At 36.3% G+C, this 22,379-nt stretch overlaps 1 protein-coding gene across 21 annotated transcripts in view; it reads left to right on the top strand.

Annotated features, from left to right (window-relative positions):
* IMMP2L (inner mitochondrial membrane peptidase subunit 2) overlaps nucleotides 1-22,379 on the top strand; it is a 935,160-nt gene that overhangs the window by 334,190 nt on the left and 578,591 nt on the right. The window contains exon 5 of one of the 21 annotated variants that reach the window (XM_078343202.1): nucleotides 2,325-3,018. The exons of the other annotated variants lie outside the window; for them this stretch is intronic. Within the exon in view, the coding sequence (XP_078199328.1) occupies nucleotides 2,325-2,346 (22 nt within the window). The 3' untranslated portion in view covers nucleotides 2,347-3,018. Of the gene's footprint in view, nucleotides 1-2,324; nucleotides 3,019-22,379 lie in introns of those variants that run through there. 21 annotated transcript variants of the gene reach the window in all.

Genomic DNA, 22,379 nt, shown 5'->3' with positions numbered 1-22,379 from the left:
TATATGCCTGAATCAAACTTAAATAAGTCAAGTTATTATATTACTCTTCCTAGAAGAACAAAGTTTAAAGGAATGATGAGTTTCAGTCAGTTTAAGTGCAGCTGGCAAGCAGCCATGCATTATATCCTCGTGTGACATTGATTTTTGACTAGAATAAATGGAAACATAGCAGTAGCTATACATCCTTAAGGAAACATTCTATATTATTGATGCACTTTGTTTCCTTAAGAGCTACTACCAAAACTTTATTCAAATTGAATTTTGATTGTACTAATGAGGAAATCTATTGCAGTGTCAAAACATCCATTATTGTGAAAATAAGATGGTAATGCCAAATTATTACCTTAGCATCTATTTCTATCACTATTCCTTAAGTACAAAGGTGTTTCATTATAGAACACCTCTAAAACAATTTTAAAACAAGACCTTTAAAAGAAAAACAACAGGAATTACAAAATACCACTTAATTACATTTAGCAAGAACACTTAGGCTTGCTCATTGTACAGATTAAATAGACTATTGAAACAAAATCAGTTGATTTGGCTCATTTTTCCTCCTACATTTTATCCAGTGATTACTGCTCTCATCTTTTTGCCAAATTGATGGGAGCTGGCAGTAAAACACAAGCAGTTGAAAATGTGGGAGAAAATTAAGTTTTCTGGATTGCACAAATGATCATCAGAGATAAAGAGATTACAAAGAGTTGGCCTTATCAGGTTGATATGCATAATGAGTTTGTCTGTTTTCTATCCTAATCAACTGGACCTAAATTAAGAACCCTTGACTTAAGAGAGTGTCATTTTTGTTTTCTAAATTTTGGTAAATATGATAGCTCCAACTAAGGAGGTGTTCATAATTATTGTACATTTTATCTTTGTCTTGTCGTTAAAGTGAGACCATTAAATTCAAATTTTGTTCCAAGTTTGTGAAAATTAACAGTGGTATGTTGTTAATTAGTATAAATAGGCCAGGCACGGTGGCTCAAGCCTGTAATCCCTGCACTTTGGGAGGCCGAGGCGGGTGGATCACGAGGTCAAGAGATGAGACCATCTTGGTCAACATGGTGAAACCCCATCTCTACTAAAAGTACAAAAAATTAGCTGGGCATGGTGGCGCGTGCCTGTAATCCCAGCTACTGAGGAGGCGGAGGCAGGAGAATTGTCCAAACCCCGGAGGCGGAGGTTGCGGTGAGCCGAGATTGCGCCATTGCACTCCAGCCTGGGTAACGAGCGAAACTCCGTCACACACACACACAAAAAAATTAGTATAAATAGGCTATATTGAAGTTAGTGCCTAGGAGATTGAATGCTGGCTTTTGAGGCCTGATCATAAAGAATATTACATGTGATATTTGTTAAGGAAAATAAATGAAGGAGGTGATTTAGAGAAAGTAAGTAGTAGTTACTCATAGCTATAGTTTGGATGACAAATTACCAATGGGTCAATGTTGAGCATGATGTGGATTTGAACTAGACATTCAAATTGGCGGAGACCTGGAATTAATACTGATTTACGTATGAGAAAAATGGTCTGTTGCAACAAAAACGATGGCCCATTCTTAGTGGGGCAGAGATATTGGAAAGGCTGCTGTTACTTTGGGAATGTTGAAAATAAGCCTCACTAACCCTATTCAGATGGAGGGCATCTTGATTTTCTTTACCATCCTTCTCAACACCAATAGTGAAAGCTGCTATTATTGTGATTATGGCAAGAACATTACATACTTTATTATTTAATTTTTAGTATCATTCTGAAAGGCAGTTGTTGTTCTGCCTGTTTTACAGTTGTGAAAATTAGGGTTTAGAGGATATAGAATTAACTTATTCAAGGTCAGACAACTACTAAGTGGCAAAATTGAACTCAGGCTACTCAAGCTAGGTCTGTCAGATTGCAGAACGTTTCCACAAACTATTCCAAATTATCAAAAAATATTAGAACTGTTTTTTCTATGTAGTAAGTCTATGTTAGGTGAGCTTCCACCTCACCTAACAGCTATCCTCATGAGTGATTATTTTACCTTCTGAGGGGTCTTTGTCACTCTAAAACCTTTTTTTCCCCCAATTATTTGTGATAGGTCTTAAAAAAGAGACAGTAGCTAGAATTATATTAGAATGACCCTGGAATTGAATCCTTCCTTTAATAAAAAATTCATCTCTATAACCTTGTATTTGATGCTTTTCTAACTCTCCAATCTTCCTGGCTTTTATAATATTAAAAGCCAGGAGTTAGTGAGTGCTTGCTACACATAAGGCTTGATACATCATATTTTCAATTAAACTTCACAATATATGTAGTAATTATTATCATTCTCTTAATTTTACAGATACGGTCAAGTAACTTGCTGAAAGTCAAATATAAATAAACTAGTGGAGCGGAGATTTGAAGCCTTACAGGTTTCATAGGCTGAATCCTTGGCATTTCAGCTCTTCTCCCCTGTAATACATCATTTATTTCCAGACGTCCAGCCTACCTTCTTCCTCATGGTACAGGAATTGTTTTCTAATTACCCCAAACTTTCTGTATCCTCCCTTGGTCTTATGTTTCCATAAGCAATACTAATGCAGCCCCAGAAATTACAGCTTGACATTCCAGACTGGCCATAGCGTTTGAGAATAGGATATAAGACAATGCAGCTTTGGAGTCTATCTTCCTCACATGAAGGCTTTACTTCTAAGCAAAATAACATTAAACTTAATAAAATAATAGCCAACTTAGTGCGAAATACTATGTTAGGTGGTCTTTGTGCATTCTTTTATTATTACAACTCCTTTATTGGATAGGTACTGTTATCACCATCTTATAGATTAGGAAAGTAAAGCTTAGGGAGCATAAGTAATTGGCAGAGGTGTTATCTATCTTCAAGGCTATTTTACTTTAGAACTCATGAGCTAAGGTGACTGATCTTTGATCTTACTGCATTATTCTCTGAATAAAGCCTGTAGATCTTAAACAGCAGATTGGACTAATTGAATCCTCTGAATAATGGTAGAAATTACCCTGAAGTTTTTTTTTTAGAAACAAATTATATATATTTACAAGGTGTAATTTCTATGATTATAGGTAAATATTATAGTAATATTAATGCATTATTTTAAGTTATTTTTGCTCAATTTCTTCTATTTTATACTTTTGAAATTTGCCTAAATATATGGTTATTAAAATTAATATTAACATTAATTAACCATTGATATTAACAAGGTAATATATAGTTTATCTTAATTATGTTAAATGTTGCCAAAATAAAAGCTTTTTTTTTTTTTCTTCTTCATAGGACAGGCTTTTATTTCATTGAATAAAATTGCATTTTATCTCACTGGGTCGTAGAAAATGTGTTTTTTCTGCTTGTGAAGTGCCTCTCAAATATTGGCCCTTGGACTGTCTGCAGCAGAACAGCTACACATGGAAGCTTAGAAAAGAATTCAGAGATAATTCTGATGATCGAACTGATTTGTTCCAAAATCTGCAAGGACAATATTCTGCTTTCTAGAGGCTTGACTAGCTAAACATATTTTAAAAAGTATTCAGCTTAACTTTTTGTTTATGCACGAGAGTGGTTGGAATTTATTTTGGCTAGAATCATGCTCTCAATGTGGGGAGAGGATTAATAATCCACACAGTCATCTAGTTCCCAAAATGCTTTCCATGGTAGGTTGTTCCCCAAGAATTGTGCATTTTAAAATGTTCTTTTAATATCTAAACTTATTTGTGTGTGTGTGTGTGTGTGTGTGTGTGTGTGTGTGTGTGTTGAAGGGCCATTTTTATTTTTATTTTTTTTGCATTTTAGATTTTTGGGTACATGTGCAGAACATGTAAGATAGTTGCATAGGTACACACATGGCAGTGTGTTTTGCTACCTTCCTCCACTTCACCCAAATTTGGCATTTCTCCTCAGGCTATCCCTCCCCAGCCCCCCCACCACTGTCCCTCCCCTATTCCCCCCAATAGACCCCAGTGTGTAGTACTCCCTTCCCTGTGTCCACGTGTTTTCATTTTTCCTCACCCGCCTATGAATGAGAATATGTGGTGTTTCATTTTCTGTTCTTGTGTCAATTAGCTGAGAATGATGTTCTCCAGATTCAACCATGTCCCTACAAAGGACAGGAACTCATCATTTTTGATTGCTGCATAGTATTCTATAATGTATATGTGCCACATTTTCCAATGCAGTCTATCATCGATGGGCATTCGGGTTGGTTCCAGGACTTTGCTGTTGTAAACAGTGCTGCAATGAACATTCGTGTGCATGTGTCCTTATAGTAGAACGATTTATAGTCCTTTGGATATATACCCAGTAATTGAGCTGGGTCAAATGGAATTTCTGTTTCTAAGGCCTTGAGGAATCACCACACTGTCTTCCACAATGGTTGAACTAATTTACATTCCTACCAACAGTGTAAAAGCATTCCTATTTCTCCACATCCTCTCCAGCATCTGTTGTCTCCAGATTTTTTAATGATCTCCATTCTAACTGGCGTGAGATGGTATCTTAGCGTGGTTTTGATTTGCCTTTCTCTAATGACCAGTGATGATGAGCATTATTTCATATGTTTGTTGGCCTCATGTATGTCTTCTTTTGTAAAGTGTCTGTTCATATCCTTTGCCCATTTTTGAATGGGCTTGTTTGTTTTTTTCTGTAAATCTGTTTGAGTTCTTTGTAAATTCTGGATATCAGCCCTTTGTCAGATGGGTAAACTGCAAAAATTTTTTCCCATTCTGTTGGTTGCTGATTCACTCTAGTGACTGTTTCTTTTGCCGTGCAGAAGCTGTGGAGTTTCATTAGGTCCTATTTGTCTATTTTGGCTTTTGTTGCCAATGCTTTTGGTGTTTTGTTCATGAAGTCCTTGCCTACTCCTATGTCCTGGATGGTTTTGCCTAGATTTCCTTCTAGGGTTTTTATAGTGCCAGGTCTTATGTTTAAGTCTTTAATCCATCTGGGTTAATTTTAGTGTAAGGTGTCAGGAAGGGGTCCAGTTTCTGCTTTCTGCACATGGCTAGCCAGTTTTCCCAACACCATTTATTAAACAGGGAATCCTTTCCCCATTGCTTGTTTTTGTCAGGTTTATCAAAGATTGTATGGGTGTAGATATGTTGTGTTGCCTCCGATGCCTCTGTTCTGTTCCATTGGTCTATATCTCTGTTTTGGTACCAGTACCATGCTGTTTTGATTACTGTAGCCTTGTAGTATAGTTTGAGGTCCAGTAGTGTGATGCCTCCCGCTGTGTTCTTTTTGCTTAGAATTGACTTGGCTATGCGGGCTCTCTTTTGGTTCCATATGAAGTTCAAGGTGGTTTTTTCCAGTTCTGTGAAGAAAGTCAAATGTAGCTTGATGGGGATAGCGTTGATTCTGTAAATTACTTTGGGCCGTATAGCCATTTTCACAATATCGCTTATTCCTAACTATGAACATGGAATGTTTCTCCATCTACTTGTGTCCCCTTTCATTTCATTGAGCAGTGGTTTGTAGTTTTCCTTGAAGAGGTCCCTTATGTTCCTTGTGAATTGTATTCCTAGGAATTTTATTTTTTTTCTAGCAATTGTGAATGGCAGTTTATTCTTGATTTGGCTCTCTTTAAGTCTGTTATTGGTGTATAGGAATGCTTGTGATCTTTGCACATTGATTTTATATCCTGAGACTTTGCTGAAGTTGCTTATCAGTTTCAGCAGTTTTTGGGCTGAGGCGATGGGGTCTTCTAGGTATACTATCATGTCGTCTGCAAATAGAGACAATTTGACTTCCACCTTTCCTATTTGAATACCCTTAATTTCTTTTTCTTGCCTGATTGCTCTGGCTAGAACTTTCAGTACTATATTGAACAGAAGTGGTGAGAGAGGGCATCCTTGTCTAGTGCCGGATTTCAAAGGGAATGCTTCCAGTTTTTGCCCATTCAGTATGATATTGGCTGTTGGTTTGTTGTAAATAGCTTTTATTACTTTGAGATACGTTCCATCAATACCGAGTTTATTGAGGGTTTTTAGCATAAAGGGGTGTTGAATTTTGTCAAATGCCTTCTCTGTGTCAATTGAGGTAATCATGTGGGTTTTGTTTTTGGTTCTGTTTCTGTGGTGAATTACATTTATAGACTTGCGTATGTTGAACCAGCCTTGCATCCCCAGGATGAATCCTACTTGATCATGACGGGTAAGTGCTGTTGCAATCAGCTTGCCAGTATTTTATTGAAGATTTTTGCATCTATGTTCCTCATGGATATTGGCCTGAAGTTTTCTTTTCTTGTTGAGTCTCTGCCGGGTTTTGGTATCAGGATGATGTTGGTTTCATAAAATGATTTGGGAAGGATTCCCTATTTTTGGATTATTTGGAATAGTTTCAGAAGGAATGGTACCAGCTCTTGTTTGTGTGTCTGGTAGAATTCGGCTGTGAACCCATCTTGACCTGGGCTTTTTTTGTGTGGTAGGCTCTTAATTGCTGCCTCAACTTCAGACCTTGTTATTGGTCTATTCATAGTTTCGGCTTCCTCCTGCTTTAGGCTTGGGAGGACACAGCTGTCCAGGAATTTATCCATTTCTTCCAGTTTTTTCTTTACTAGTTTATGTGCATAGAGTTGTTTGTAATATTTTCTACTGATGGTTTGAATTTCTGTGGAATCTGTGGTGATTTCTCCTTTATCGTTTTTTATTGCATCTATTTGGTTGTTCTCTCTTTTCTTTTTTATTAATCTTGCTAGTGGTCTATTTTGTTCATCTTTTCAAAAAACCAGCTCTTGGATTTATTGATTCTTTGAAGGGTTTTTTGTGTCTCTATCTCCTTCAGTTCTGCTCTGATCTTAGTTATTTCTTGTCTTCTGCTAGGTTTTGAGTTTTTTTGATCTTGCTCCTCTAGCTCTTTCAATTTTGACAATAGGGTGTCACTTTTGGATCTCTCCTCTCTTCTCATATGGGCATTTATTTCTATATATTTTCCTCTAGAGACTGCTTTAAATGTGTCCCATAGATTCTGGTATGTTGTGTCTTCATTCTCGTTGGTTTTGAAGAACTTCTCTATTTCTGTCTTCATTTTATTGTTTATCCTGTCAACATTCAAGAGCCAGTTGTTCAGTTTCCATGAAGCTGTGCGGTTCTGAGTTAATTTCTGAATTCTGATTTCTAACTTGATTGCACTATGGTCTGAGAGACTGTTTATTATGATTTCAGTTGTTTTGCATTTGCTGAGGAATGCTTTACTTCCAATTATGTGGTCAGTTTTAGAGTAGGTGTGATGTTGTGCTGAGAAGAATATATATTCTGAGGATTTGGAGTGGAGAGTTTTATAAATGTCTATCAGGGTTGCTTATTCCAGGTCTGAGTTCAAGCCCTGGATATTCTTTTTAATTTTCTGTCTGGTTGATCTGTCTAATATTGACAGCGGAGTGTTAAAGTTTCCCTCTATTATTGTGTGGGAGTCTAAGTCTCTTTGTAAGTCATTAAGAACTTGCCTTATATATACGGGTGCTCCTGTATTGGGTCCATATATATTTAGGATCATTAACTCTTCTTGTTGTATCGATTCTTTTACCATTATGTAATGACCTTCTTTATCTCTTTTGATCTTTGTTGCTTTAAAGTCTATTTTATCAGAGACAAGAATTGGAACTCATGCTTTTTTTTTGCTCTCCATATGCTTGGTAAATCTTCCTCCATCTCTTTATTTTGAGCCTTTGTGTATTCTTGCATGTGAGATGGGTTTCCTGGATACAGCACACTGATGGGTTTTGGGTTTTTATCCAATTTGCCAGTCTGTGTCTTTTGATTGGGGCATTTAGCTTATTTACATTTAGGGTTAATATTGTTATGTGTGAATTTGATACTGCCATTTTGATGCTAACTGGCTGTTTTGCCCGTTAGTTGATGCAGATTCTTCATTTTGTTGATGCTCTTTAGCATTTGGTATGTTTTTAGAATGGCTGGTACTGGTTGTTTCTTTCTATGTATAGTGCCTCTTTCAGGAGCTCTTGTAAAGCAGGCCTGGTGGTGACAAAATCTCTGAGTACTTGCTTGTTTGCAAAGGGTTTTATTTTTTCTTCACTTCTGAAGCTCAGTTTGGCTGGATATGAAATTCTGGGTTGAAAGTTCTTTTCTTTAAGGATGTTGAATATTGGCCCCCACTCTCTTCTGGCTAGTAGAGTTTCTGCCAAGAGATCTGCTGTGAGTCTGATGGGCCTTCCTTTGTGGGTGACCCGACCTTTCTCTCTGGCTGCCCTTAGTATTTTCTCCTTCATTTCAACCCTGGTGAATCTGACGATCATGTCCCTTGGGGTTGCTCTTCTTGCAGAATATCTTTGTGGTGTTCTCTGTATTTCCTGGACTTGAATGTTGGCCTGCCTTGCTAGGTTGGGGAAATTTTCCTGGATAATATTCTGAAGAGTATTTTCCAGCTTGGATTCATTCTCTTCATCACATTCTGGTACACCTATGAAATGTAGATTAGATCTTCTCTTATAGTCCCACATTTCTTGGAGACTTTGTTCATTTCTGTTTGCACTTTTTTCTCTAATCTTGGTTTCTCCTTTTATTTCATTGAGTTAATGTTTGACTTCTGATATTCTTTCTTCTGCTTGGTCAATTCGGCTGTTGAAACTTGTGCATGCTTCGCGAAGTTCTCGTGTTGTGTTTTTCAGCTCCTTCAGTTCATTCATATTCCTCTCTAAGTTGTCCATTCTTGTTATCATTTTCTCAAATCTTTTTTCAAATCTTTTTTCAAGGTTCTTAGTTTCTTTGCATTGATTTAGAACATGTTCTTTTAGCTCATGGAAGTTTTTCATTACCCACGTTCTGAAGTCTGATTCCGTCATTTCATCACAGTCATTCTCCGTCCAGCTTTGTTCCCTTGCTGCTGAGGAGTTTTGGTTATTTGTAGGAGGCGAGGTGTTTTCGTTTCAGGTGTTTTCCTCCTTTTTGCGCTGGTTTCTTCCCATCTTTGTGGGTTTATTCATGTGTCATTGGAATAGTTACTGACTTTTCGATTGGGTCTCTGAGTGGATGCCCAGATTGTTGATGATGAAGTATTTCTGTTACTTAGTTTCCTTCTAACAGTCTAGCCCCTCTGCTGTACAACTGCTGAGGTCCACTTTTGGCCCTGCTTGTCTGGGGTACACCTGTAGCAGCTGCGGAACAGTGAGGGATGCTACCAGTTTCTTCTTCTGCTATCTTTGTCCCAGAATGATACCTGCCAAATGTCAGTCTGATCAGTCATTTTTGAGGTGACTCTTTGGATATACACAGATCAGGGAGCTGCTTGAGGAGGTGGTCTGTACTTTGTAGGAGCTCAAGTGCTGAGCTGTGAGCTCCGTTGATCATTAAGGGCTGTTAGGCAGTTACGGTTAAGTCTGCTGCAGCAGAACTCATAAAACCCCTTTTTTTCCTCAGATGCTCTGTCTCAGGGAGTTAGGGCTTTCTTTTTGAGTATCCGTTGCACTGCCCTGCCCAGCTGGGAGGCAGTTGAGTCACTATTTGCCTCCCAAGGCTCCGCCCTTCTGCCGTGGGGGTCCGCCCTGTTGCCGTGGGCTTTGCCCTGTCGCCGTGGGCTCTGCCGTGCTGTCCTGGGCTCCGCCCTGTTGGTGGAGTCTCTCTGTTATGGTGGGTTACCTCGGCAATGGCAGCCTGCATCAGCAATGGGAGCCTACCTCAGTAGGGGCGGAATGCCTTGGTAATGGCAGATGCTTCTCCCCTACCGAGCTGCACCGTCCTGGATTCAGCTGTGCCCATAGTGAAACTCTCAACCCCGAGCGTTTCGAATCACCGTTTTGTTTGTCCCTGTGGGTGTGGGTCCCGCCCAGCCTGATTTCCTGACTCTCTGTTTCAGAGTTCTTTTTTTTTTTTAAGTTAAACAGTTGACTCTCTCCCAGGTGTTTCAGTCACCTGCTGATAGGGCACCGCAATCTGTGTGATTTTCCATGCAGCAACCCACTGCACCAGCTCAAATGTCCCTTCCCAGGCATCTCCTGGTCTCGCTCACTGTCCAAGTCCCGTTTAATCAGATGGATATGCTAATCTGCCCTCCCCAATCTCAGATTTCCAGTTTAACAGGGCACCCAGACCAGTGAGTTTTGTGTGGAGTGCCACTGTGCTGCTGCGCTGTCCGAAACGGCCACGCCAGCCGAAACAGCTGTGCTGGCATCCCGTGTCTCTCCTACACCTGGGAATTTCTTCGTTCTGTGGGCAACAAAGATCCGTCTGGAAATGCGGCTTGGACTCACCCTCTGCGCCTTCACTGAGAGCTGCAATCCTGAGTTGCTCCTACCGCGCCATCTTCTTTTTCCTCCTCTAATAAAAGGTTTTTTAACAAAACAAATTATAAAATAGTTATTTACCTTATTTCAGATGAAGGTGAAATACATGTGAATAGAATGTGCTAGTTTGTAATCTTCCAGTAAATCAAAACAAATAAAAATAGGATATTTTTATTGGTGTTGGTGAATTCTTTTTTCTCCTAATTGACGATTCTTTGGTCTATACATGAGTCTAAACTGCTTCTAGGAGAATGTTATAAATTTATTGTCAAAAATTCTATATTCTGACTTTTCTTTAAAGTTCATAAGAATGATAATTATGTTGAATCATATGTAAATTCCTGTTACTTTTCTACACTTAAAATTGTGAAGAAAATATAGAAATACTAATATTTATTAATCTAGTCCACATTCATTGAACATTTCTTTTGCATTATGTGTGATATTAAGTCTCTCTGTGTGAAAGTAATTTTGTTTAATAGGGCTTTTATACTTGAGAACTCCTTTTCTGTTTTCTATTTTGAATTGTCTTAAGATTGAGTTTGACTTCCTCGATAGTACACTGACATTTGGCAGTGTTTTTTATAGAAAAAATTATTATGCTTGACAGTTGTATCATGTGATATTCCTTGAGAAATTCTCAGAAGAGTGTTTAAGTTATTTTCGAATTGCCTACACTTATAGAGCTATTTTATGAAGATTGTAATACCTATTTATTCATAGTTCTCTAACTTTATTTTACTTCAGTACTCAGTCATCATTTATTCATTCACTTTCAGTCAAAAACTATTTACTAAGCCCCTAACATATGTGTTGTTCTTGGTAGATAAAATAATCATGAATATTTTTTCTCATGGGATTTGCACTGTGAAAGACAGATTAAACAAATAAACACACTAAATTGACAACTGGTATGAGGGGGGGGAAAACCACAGTGTATTATGACAGAGGTAGCAACCTTCTTTAGAATGAACAAGCAGAGGAGGCTTCACTGGAGATGTAATATTAAGCTTAGATCCACTTGGTGATTAGGAGTTATTTTTTCCTGTTAAAGATTTAAGAGAAAGTCTAGGTAAATACCTTCAGGAGGGATAGAGCTTGCCTTTTTGGGAAAAATCAAAGAAGACCTGTGGCGGTTAAGAGTGAAGGCTACAGTTTTACAAGATGGGGTTTTGATATTTTATGATTTGCATTTCACAAAAAATATGTTTGTTAAGCACTCATGCATTAGTTATAGTAGAAGAAATTGATGATGGTTTAAAATATCATAATTTACCTTCTGCATTTGAGAAAAGGTAACAGATCCATGTTTCACTTTGTTTTCAGTTATTAAGTACTTGCAAAGGCAGACAGGTTAAGTAATCTGATTGCTGATAGGACATCTGAAAAATTCTTGGTTTCAGTATTATAAAAGCTTCTCTTTGTTTATATATACCCACACACACTAGCCACTTATTTAGTTATGTCATAGGGCTTCTGTACATTTTGTTGCCTTTGTCAGGTGTCATCCCATTAATTTGTACCAATTCATTAGTTATCAATTCCAGCATTTCTTCTTCAAATAAGTTTTTCTTGATCCCCTCCTCAGTAACCCTAAGCCAAAGACATGTACCTTTGTTCCATATATTCCCAGATTTGTGCTTCAATTCTTTAGATCGTATTTCTGTTAGTTAATTGAACACTTGTTACTGTTTGATTACTGTTTCTTGCTCTCATACACACTCAGTAAACTCGAAGCTTTATGAGAGCAGGTATCATAGATTTTAAGCTTGACACTGATCCTGGGACGTGTATGTCAGTAAGCATTTGGTGGAAAATATTTCGTGGAATGAATAAATAATGTGTACTACCACCTCAGCCTAAAGTTTTCTATCAGAGAAAGCTGACATTTCCCCATGTTTATTTTCTTTCAAGATAAACTACCAGTGTTGATTATTTAAAGTTTTTTGAAATTATATAAAAAACACTTTTATGAGCATAGCAACTATTTTAAATTATGGGTAAACTAAGTATTTAATCTTGTTGCACTTCTTTCTGCATTTCTCCATTTTTGAATCTCTTTATTCCTCAAATTCCTATGTGCTCTAAAGTATGGAAGACCTTGCTAATGTTTGAATTGGTATCAGACCTCAGTAGATACTTGTGAAGTGAAGAAATGAATTATTTACAAGACAAGAAGCTGTTCTTCACATTAATTAAATTGGCTATAAGAATAATCCAGCAATGAGGAATGCTGAGCGCTGGCTTCCCCATTTCCATGATTAAAACAAATGCCCTAGGCACACATTTCTTTTTCTACGCCATCATAACAAATAAAGACCCTGTCACCCCAGCAACTCATTATTGTTTGTTTTCTATTTGGTGAAATCCAAAGAGATCTTCTGTGGTTATAGTTGGGAATTTATTAAAGCTTACAAATCTCTGTTGTTCCATAAAACTGAAAATAAACCATATGCTAGCCCATACCACACTGTCCAGGGTCTTTTTTGGAATTACATTTAAGAGCTGAGAAAATGTAGTACAGAGATTTTTACCAGAGCTTACATAATCTTCCATTCTTTACACTTGGGCTTTTTCTGAGCATTTCTCCAGTGTAACATTCCCACGTATTTAGGCAGAGTTTAGAATCATTTTCCATAGTAAGTGAAAAAATGATTCTAATTGAACTTTATCAAATATTTGCCTCTGAAATGGAAAAGTTTGGTGTGTACTAATGATATGAAGTATTTTAATATATACAATAATTTATTTTCTCTTTTAGTCAAATATCCTGGAAATTCTATACTAAATCGAATTTTATCCGTTGTTGAGGTTACTCCCAATGATAAGTTAAGCACTTAAATCACACAATCAGACCTAGAAAGATGGAAGGAGATGGTGGGGATGAGAGTAGGGTGAGGTGATGTGGCAACCTTTGGAACCACTTTAGCACATTCCAGAGTGCTTTTCCTATCAGAAACCAGGGATGATTTCAACCATAAGGAAAAGCAATTACCTTGGTTACCTGATTGTGATTTGCATACCTTAAACCAATAAGATCATTTCACATACTTTTATCGTGTATCATGATACAGATTGCATCAGTGGGTACATATATACCACTTACTATCCTAGGTTTCTGCTTCATGGTCCGGATAATACTCTCAGTATTTCTCTCTCAGTATTAAATACTCTCAGTATTTCCTTTCAAAGGAAAATGGAGGGTTATTAAATTAATAGTTTTAAAAAGGTTTATAAAAATAATTATGAAGAATTAAGTTGTGTTTCTATTGGTTTATATCTGTCATCTGTGTGGAAGGAAGTTACTTTGTAATAAAGGCAACTGAGTAGAAGAACCTAGTGTTTTATAAACTGTTAGTGTGTTGGTAAATTGTTGGTATGAAAAAATCAGGATTTTGTATGACATTAATAATAGGTGGGTAAAAAAACTAGCAATTCTGAGGTTTCTGGCTGACACATGCACACGCACTAGCATTACTAGTGCTAATTGATTTACCTCTTTGTGTCATGTTTAACTGTTAATTTCTTGGTCATTTTTGAAAGGCATAAATTATTTTACCTTTGTTTTTACATATATCAGTGGAATTTTTTACTACAGTAAAATGCCTTTCATGTAAGATCGCAGAGACTCTCTGTTAACTCTTTCTTAATATTGGTATCTGTAGGATATACTATATTTAAATGTAGTTCTTCCTTCTACAAATAACTATAGAATATGCATTTTTGACAGAGTTTCACAGGTGTAAATCCTGTCATTGCCCAACAGAGGAAATTTCATACAAAATTCACCAAATTTTATGTATGATCAGTTTCTGACAATGGATACTTCTGCACACCAGTTCCCCAGTCTTCTTGCGCTTCTGACACACACTTGAGAGATGTGACCTGTGGGACTGTACTGATCTTGGCCATCTGGTCTCAATAACTATCAGGAAGAGATCTTGGTTCTTGTGTGCTTAGAACTCAATGTTGCCTGGCTTTTGTGAGGTTGTTCCAGATTTGACACCTTTGATTTTTTTTTTTAAGAAAAGTTTTTCTTTTTGAGTCTTGTGTTTGTTTTTTTTTAAATGAGAACCTATTCATCTCCTGATACAAATTGATAGGAATAGACTTGACTTTATCAAGTTAAGTACTTGATGCCAGACACACGTTGTATTCCAGCATGTGTTCCAAGTGCTCCTGTCCCCACCTTGACAGCCTTTCAGGTCTGTGGCTTTTATTTATATTCTGTTGTCCTGTGGTTAGCACATTTTCTTGAATATAGAGGAGTAGAATTATTTTGTGTTTCAGAAATGTTTGCTTTAAACATGAAGATGATATTTCAACAGCAGATAATCTCTTATTGAGGGGATTCCTATCAGCCCACCTGAAGTCAATCCTGACATTGTTTCTGATAGATTTCCATGGCCCACAACTGATTCAATGGAATCAGTTCCGAAATCTCTACATGCTGTTGAAACCAAACTTCTCATATTAGGTTCTCTAACAAATACAATGAATGAGACAACAGATTAATAGTAGAAATGGTTTTTCAAATACCATTCCAAGGTATGGACTTACTTGAAATGTTATGAATACCACTCTGGATTAACTTTAAAATGGCTATGTGATGTATTTTCTTTTGTAGATGCCAGAATCCTAATAATTCTTTCTTGATAAAATGTTAAATTTAGAAAGATATTACATTTGACAAACATGCCTTTTAGCAAACATACTGAGCACTAGATGTTTATTGTATGGTTGCAATATTAGGAGTGTTTTTTTTTTTCTGGCTTATACAGAGTATGGGAGCACCTTTATTAAGTGTTTCCACTCAATTTTTGTCTTTATAGGCTGTGAATTTTGTAGATACATATATTTCTTGGGATTCCTTTTTAACATTTTCCTTTGGGACTGGCAAAGGCAATTTTAGATGCATCTGGTTTTGTATGGAACTGTTTTCTGTGACTAGTGTTTCCTCTTGGGTGCTGTAAAAATAACTAGTCCTTATAGACTAAGCCTAAAAGAAATCAGGGAGATATCCTATCATATATTCTACTTCTGTCTTTCCTTATTGATTTCTGGGAACATGTATTGACTGGATGAAGAAGTTGGGATCTCTTAAAGTAATAATTTGGGTAGCAAATGAAATGCAGAAAATAGAGGAGGTGATAAGGAAGTAATGGTAAGAAGGCAGAATAGTGTGAGAAGTGTATGTGGGTCTAAATGGAACACGGTATGGCTATTTGCAAGATGAAGCCAGGTGGTAGTGTGTAGCGGGTGCAGCATTCTGTGCTACCAGTGCCGGAGAATGATGTCTGCAACCACTGAAAGCCCCTTACTCAGCTTCAACCCACCCCCTTTTATTCACTTGAGAATTTTATGTGTGTTCATTCTTTCTCTTATCCATTACCTTCTTTCTTTATCTTTGTCCCTCCTATTTCATCAGGGATATGAATCTACCAATCACTTCCCCTTTTTACTGGCATTTCCAGTCTTGTCTTCTCCACTGATTATTATCTTGACCAGTAAATTTGCTCATGTATTTTCTGTGTAGCTCTCTCCATTCTATCCCATCACATTATTGCTATATTACTTCCATTTACTTCTAGCCAGTTTACTAAAAGAATGTTACGGTTATTGCAGACTCAAAGATACTGCACCTGGTAATGCCCTTTTTTGAGAAATGAATCAAAGATCATAATCAAAATTTGTTTTTTGTTGTGATTGTTGGTAGAGTTAAAACTTCTTATTTCTCTTCATAATTAGCTATAATTATGTTGTTATAAAATGAAATTTTACATTGTCTTCCCCGTTACTATGATAGTCAAATTGATCATGATGTAGAGAAAATCCAAGAGCACAATAATCAAGCAATAGAATGACCTGTTGCTAGCTGTCAGAGGTTTGATTCCCCAGAAGAAGACATTGGGATTGAGGATTTTATTGAAAATCATTTCTTAAGAAAGTGAGAAACAGCCAGGCATGGTGGCTCATACCTGTAATTCTGGCACTTTGGGAGGCTGAGGCAGGAGGATCGCTCAAGCCTAAAAGTTCAAGACCAGCCTGGGCAACATATTAAGACCTTGTCTCTAAAATAAAAAGTAAAATAATAAAATAAAATATAAGATAAAATATACCTGGGCATGGTGGCACATGCCTGTAGTCCAAGCTACTCAGGAGGCTGAGGAGAGAGGATCTCTTGAGTTTGGGAGGTTGAGGTTGCACTGAGCCATGATTCAGCCTGGGCAGCAGAGCAAGACACAAAATAAAACGAAACAAAAAAAAAAAAGGAGAAATCAATTAGGGAGTGACAGAGTGGGGAAAAAAAGGGATGGGGAAGAAGGGGTATGATTTTAAGCAAAGGGTCTTCAAGGATAGCTGTAGTCTAAACCTTCATGAGAGCTCTGGAGTATGAATTATTTCTGTTCAAACCCAAATTAAATGAGATGTTCTTCCATTCCTATGAGCCATTGTCTAAGGACCATAAAATTGGGTGAAGGGTACAGAGGGGAGATGCTTATCCCCAATTAGGGACAAAGTGACTTTAGTAGCCTGAGGGCAGAGGAACACTTAAGAGGTCTTATCTTTTTGAAGCAAAATTACCCTGAAACATTAGAGTCACAATATGTGTTGAAGTCTTCTTAAGGAACCGTGTGATAGAATTGGATAATTTACTTTCCCCTCCATCACTCCACTTGACTTAACCACTCCATTCTTTTTTTTGGCTATAGCTCACCATTTTGACTGGAAAAGGGAGGAGTACTTTATAGTGCTCTTGATGGATAATTGCACATTCTTTGATATTATATTGATATTGTACCAAAACTCCACAAGTAGTACTTTTCTATACACTAGTTACAGTGTGGAATCTGATACCATATCAATGCACTTTTTGTATTTTCTAACTCTAAATCCATTTGTTTATCTTGCACTTTGAATAAATGTTTTACCAATGAATGTTTTGGTCATTTGGAAAATATTCATTCACTGGGTTATATACATCTTCCAAATATTTATGCATTTTATTATACAGTATAAACAAGTCCCATTGTTAACATCACTACTGCTGTCATCAGAAAAGGCATTAGTAAGCTATTACAATGACAATATAAGGCTTTCTTATAACTGTCACAGTGACAGATGCAAGTTTTTCAAACTTCTACTTTTTGCCTGAAAGCTCTGTCATTGGTAATGAATACTGTCAGTTGTTTTTCTGAAGTGACAGTTTAACTTTGTTCATCTTTGTGAAAATGTCCGACCAAAAGTCCAAGTCTAAATAATAATAGTTTATCTCTCAGTTGTTCCTTTAAGTAAAAAGTGTTCAATGGGAAAAAGTGGCTAGTTTAGCTTGGAACTGAAACAACCACACGAGTGCTGTTCCTTAAACAACCATTGTACTCTAATGTGCAGTGAGTGCTTTATGTTTATTTGCCACTTCACCACACAGAATAATAAAATATATTTACTTTGAGATGTAATGGAAATAAGATTTTTACTACTTCATCAAAGACAGTCTTAAGACAGACTTTGCTTGCTTTAATGCTGATCCATGTCAGTGAAGAGTACAGTGACTCAGTAAAGTTGGGTGCCAAGGCTTTGATTTGTGCTAAGCTACCAGCAATTCCCCCACCAGTGCTTTTATGTAATCTGTGCAAAGATTAACATATTAAAAGGGAAAATAACATCTTAATATCATTATGAAAATAATTTTGCCCTCATGAACTCCTGAAAGGTTCTCCTGGATCTCAGGAGTCCATTGAGTTCACTTTAAGAGCCACTGCTTTAAAGAAAGCAGCAACACACAGTATTCTGCATCTTGTTACCCTCTGTCACCAAGTATCTACCTTAGTCTTTGCACACAAATTGCAATTATCATTTTATTTACTGCTTGATTCACTTTGGAAGATGGTATCTCAAACACCTTTTTTCAGCTTCCTTGGATACTTCTACTTTTAACAGAGTTCCTCTCTAAAATGTCATTAGCAGGTGTATATGTTTTCATGGAAATTTTCCTGTGACAGATAGACTCACACATGTACAAACCATCATTTGCTGAGGCCATCAAGTTAATTTTCGTTAATCTATTTGTTTCAAAGAATTTTAGTATATTTATTTTACCGGTATACTCTTTAGTTTTGAAAGGGTCAGAAGAATGGCAATCCCACTTGTGGTTCTGGAATGCTTTTCATTTCACAAAGTACTTCCACATGCAGCATCTCTTTCAGCCATCACACCAATCCTGTGAGATTTGCAGGGCAGTGTCATTATCTCCCATGAGTAAGCCCAGTTTGAGAGATGGGGAAGTAGGTTGTCTAAGGTCTAAAGCCACACGGTGAGTGGCAGAACAGAATTGAGATGCTGTTTTCTATATTCAGTTTCCTCCAGTGTACAACGTCCTTTCTTTTCTTGTAACAATTTAAAAGGCATTTCATATTTTTCTCCTTAGTCTGTGTGGCTGGTTTCTGTTATCATTTCATATCATAAGATGCCTGCACAGGCTGTTGACTTAGATAAAAATACTGTGTAGCTGAAGAAATGGAAGCCACAAGTAGGAGCTGTGGTCTTAGCAAAGGCCTGATACTGCTCATAATTCTGTTTTAACCATGAAGTTTACTTCCTTTTAACCTTAGTAAATATCCACCAACCCAGATAGGAAATGTTCAACTGCAAGAAGAACTGCAGGAAACAATTAAAATAAACCCTATTGCCAATGTAAGGCAAAGCAATGAAGAGAACGGAGATTTGGTGGGTAATTAAGCATGTTACAAAGTAAACTGACTAATCTATAATCATATGCTGGGATTAGTAATACAAAAGGCTGACACACGTGGTGTGAATTAATGTAAAAGGGTCTTGAAGAGTTTACAATAGCAAAGATGGTTGCATATTATAAAAATTAATTAAACATGATTATATTTCTTTGCGGTATTCCTTTTTGGCCAAGAGGATTGAACTGAACTTCCTAGATTTCATTGTATTTAGTTAGACTTTAAGAATATGTTTTCTTAATTTGTTAGAAAATATTTTTAAAACACTGCAAATGATAGAGAATAATAACAAATATCCATGTATGCACCATCCAGTTTTATCATATTTTAACATTTTTCTCTCCCTGCTTTTTTTCTTAAAGGAAAAATATTGCGAAGATAATTAAAAGTTACTATATCTTAAAGGAAAAATATTGCAAAGATAATTAAAAGTTACTTTGTCTTGAGGCTATGTCTATTACTACCAAGAGTTAATTATCATTCTGAATTTACTGTTCATTTTTCTGTAATGCATGTTTTAATATTTTGATACATATATTTGTATTGATAAATATATATAGTGTTTTTCATGTTTAATAGTTTAGTATCATTCTATATCATTTTGCAATGGTTTTTTTATTTAACATTGCTTTTGAGATTATCCATATTTATATATGTAACTCTGATGTGAGTATACAAAGTGTAGTATTCTTGAGTGAGTATATCTTAATTTATGTATATGCTGTACTATAGATGTCTGTTTAGGTTCTTTTCAATTCTTGCTATATGGAGCGATGTCAGGACATTGTTATGGATACTTTCCTATCCACATGGACAACAGTTTTTTTAGGGTGTATACCTAGAAGTAGAATTGCCAGGTCTTTGGTATCTATTGCTTCAATTTACTAAATACTGTCGACTTATTTTCAAAAGTAGTTTTGCTCTTTTATACACTTCTGCATTCCTTACTCGCTTATAATGTTCTTATATAAGAATGTTTCATTTTCAGCTCACCTCATAAAACTTGGTATTGTTAGATTGTAAATTTTAACGTATCCAAATATCATCTCCTTGAAGTTTTATTGCACATCTCCCTGATTTCTACTGAGGCTGGACATCTTTTCAGATGCATACTGACTGTTTTCCCTCTGTGAAATGTTTGTTTCTATCCTACTTCCATTTTTCTATTCGGTCGTTAAGTTTTAAAAATAAATTACTGTTGATGTGTAGGTGGATAATAACCATCTGTTAGTCATAAGTCTTGAAAATATCTCAAGTCTGTGGCTTAATTTTGCTCATTGTTTTTTGGTAAAATTTTTTAATTTCTGTTTGGCAGAGTTTTTTATTGTTAGGCATAGGTATTTTTCTTGTTTAGGAATTTCTTACTCTTGTGTTATAAAGATACATTTTTCTATATTTTACTTTTCACATTTAGGTGAATTCCTAATCAATCAGGAATGGATTACGGATCAGGAATTACAGGCAGCATTATATCTCTAATATATCTACATATCTTGCTTTTCACATTTAAGACTTACCTGTCAAAAATTGAGGTGGCATTATAATCAGGAATTCGCAGGCATTATAAATCAGTGGGGGAAGACAAGAGAAAGTAAATCCCCATTTACTTTGTGACTAGTCTTAGGTAGGTTTACTTTTCCCCCACCATCCCCCACCTGATTGTGATGCTATCTCTTTGATATTTCATGTTTGTGCTGGCATGGATCTGTTTCTCTGCTATTTGTTCTGTTGTTTTAGTCTAGCTGTCAGTCTCTGCCCCAATCCTATGCTGTTTTAATAGTGATAGTTTCAGTATCTGGCAGGAGATGGTTTTCTACCTTGTACTACCTTTTCATAATTATCATTGTTATTCTTGGCTCTTTGGCCTTCTATATGAATTTTGGGATTATTCTGTCAATTTCTATGAAAAACTCTATGGAATGACTTCAAATCGATATATTAGTTGCCAGAAATTTGCTATATTTATATTTTTTTCCCACATGTGAACATGGACCTACTTTTCATTACATAGAGCTAACATTTTATAATTTTCCCCGTACTGTGATTATACACATTTTCCCCAGGGTACCATATGTTTTTCTTGTTGCTAGTGTGTATACACTCACATGCACACACTCTCTCTCACTCTCGCTCTCTGTTTTAGTATTGAAATGCCTGTTTCTTGTGTATGGGAAGTCTGTAATTTTTGTTTACTAGTCTTAATACAAGCTACTTTTGAAGTCTTTTTTTTCTAATAATTTGCTATAGAATCCATTAAAATTTTCTATTTTGGTGGTCATAACATATACAGTTGTGGGTAATGCTTTCCAATACATGTTTTTTAAATTTTTCAAATGTTCTTGTGGTATCGACTGTTACCTAGCTCTAGTGTAATATGAGAGAAGCAGTGGAACAGATAAATATCTATTTTGATTTTGTGTTAATGGTAATGTGACTAAAATTTTAGTTGGCAATATTTGCTGTAAGCTCTTAAGAGATACTCTACATTACTCTGTGTTTGGGTAGAGATGCTTCTTTACTCCTCGTTTGTGAAGGTGTGATGATTAATTTATGTGTCAACTTGACTAGGCAACAGGATGCCCAGATATCTGGTTAAACATTATTTTAGGGTATGTCTGTAAAGGTGTTTCTCAAAGAGATTAGCACTTAAAATGGTGAACTCAGTAAGCAGTGGACATCATTTAATCTGCTGAGGGCCTGAATAGAACAAAAAGGTGGAGGAAAGCTGAATTCATTCTCTGCCTGAATGTTGAACTATAGTGCTCGTCTCTTGCCCTTGGTTCCCCTGGTTCTCAGGACTTCAGACTCATACTGGAATTAACACCACTGGCTTTCTGGCGCTTAGGTCTTCAAACTACATCACTGTCTTTCTTGAGTCTCCAGCTTGCAGTTGGAAAATCATGGGACTTTACTTCCATGATCATATGAGCGAATACCTTACAGTAAATACCTGCATGTGTAGATCTATCAGTCTTTGTCTCTCTACTCTCTTTCTCTCTGTATCCATCCATCCATCCATCCATCCATCCATCCATCCATCCATCCATCATATTTCTTTGGAAAAGCCTGAGTAATGCAAAAAACTTATCTCAAATGGATATTCAAAAATTATTTTTTCTTGCATGTAATATAATAAATACATTTTCTGATGTTAAACCACCTTTATAATTCTGTAGTTAAATTTAGCTTTTTATGTCTCCAAATCTTACAAAGAAATTTTTTTTAAGTATTTAGAAACACTATCAGATTTTCTTAAAAATCTGAACTTGTTTGGAAAAGGATTTCTTTATTATCTGGTAATCAAACAATATTTTACTCTTCATTCTTTTATATCTTACATATAAAATATTTTACTTTACAGTACATGTAAAGGAATTGTAAATGGAATCTCAGCTGTAACTTTGA

This window comes from Callithrix jacchus, chromosome 11 (assembly GCF_049354715.1).
Source record: "Callithrix jacchus isolate 240 chromosome 11, calJac240_pri, whole genome shotgun sequence".
NCBI lineage: Eukaryota > Metazoa > Chordata > Mammalia > Primates > Cebidae > Callithrix > Callithrix jacchus.
Note: the sequence above shows the minus strand (reverse complement) of the source record. Positions and strands in the feature narration are given on the sequence as shown.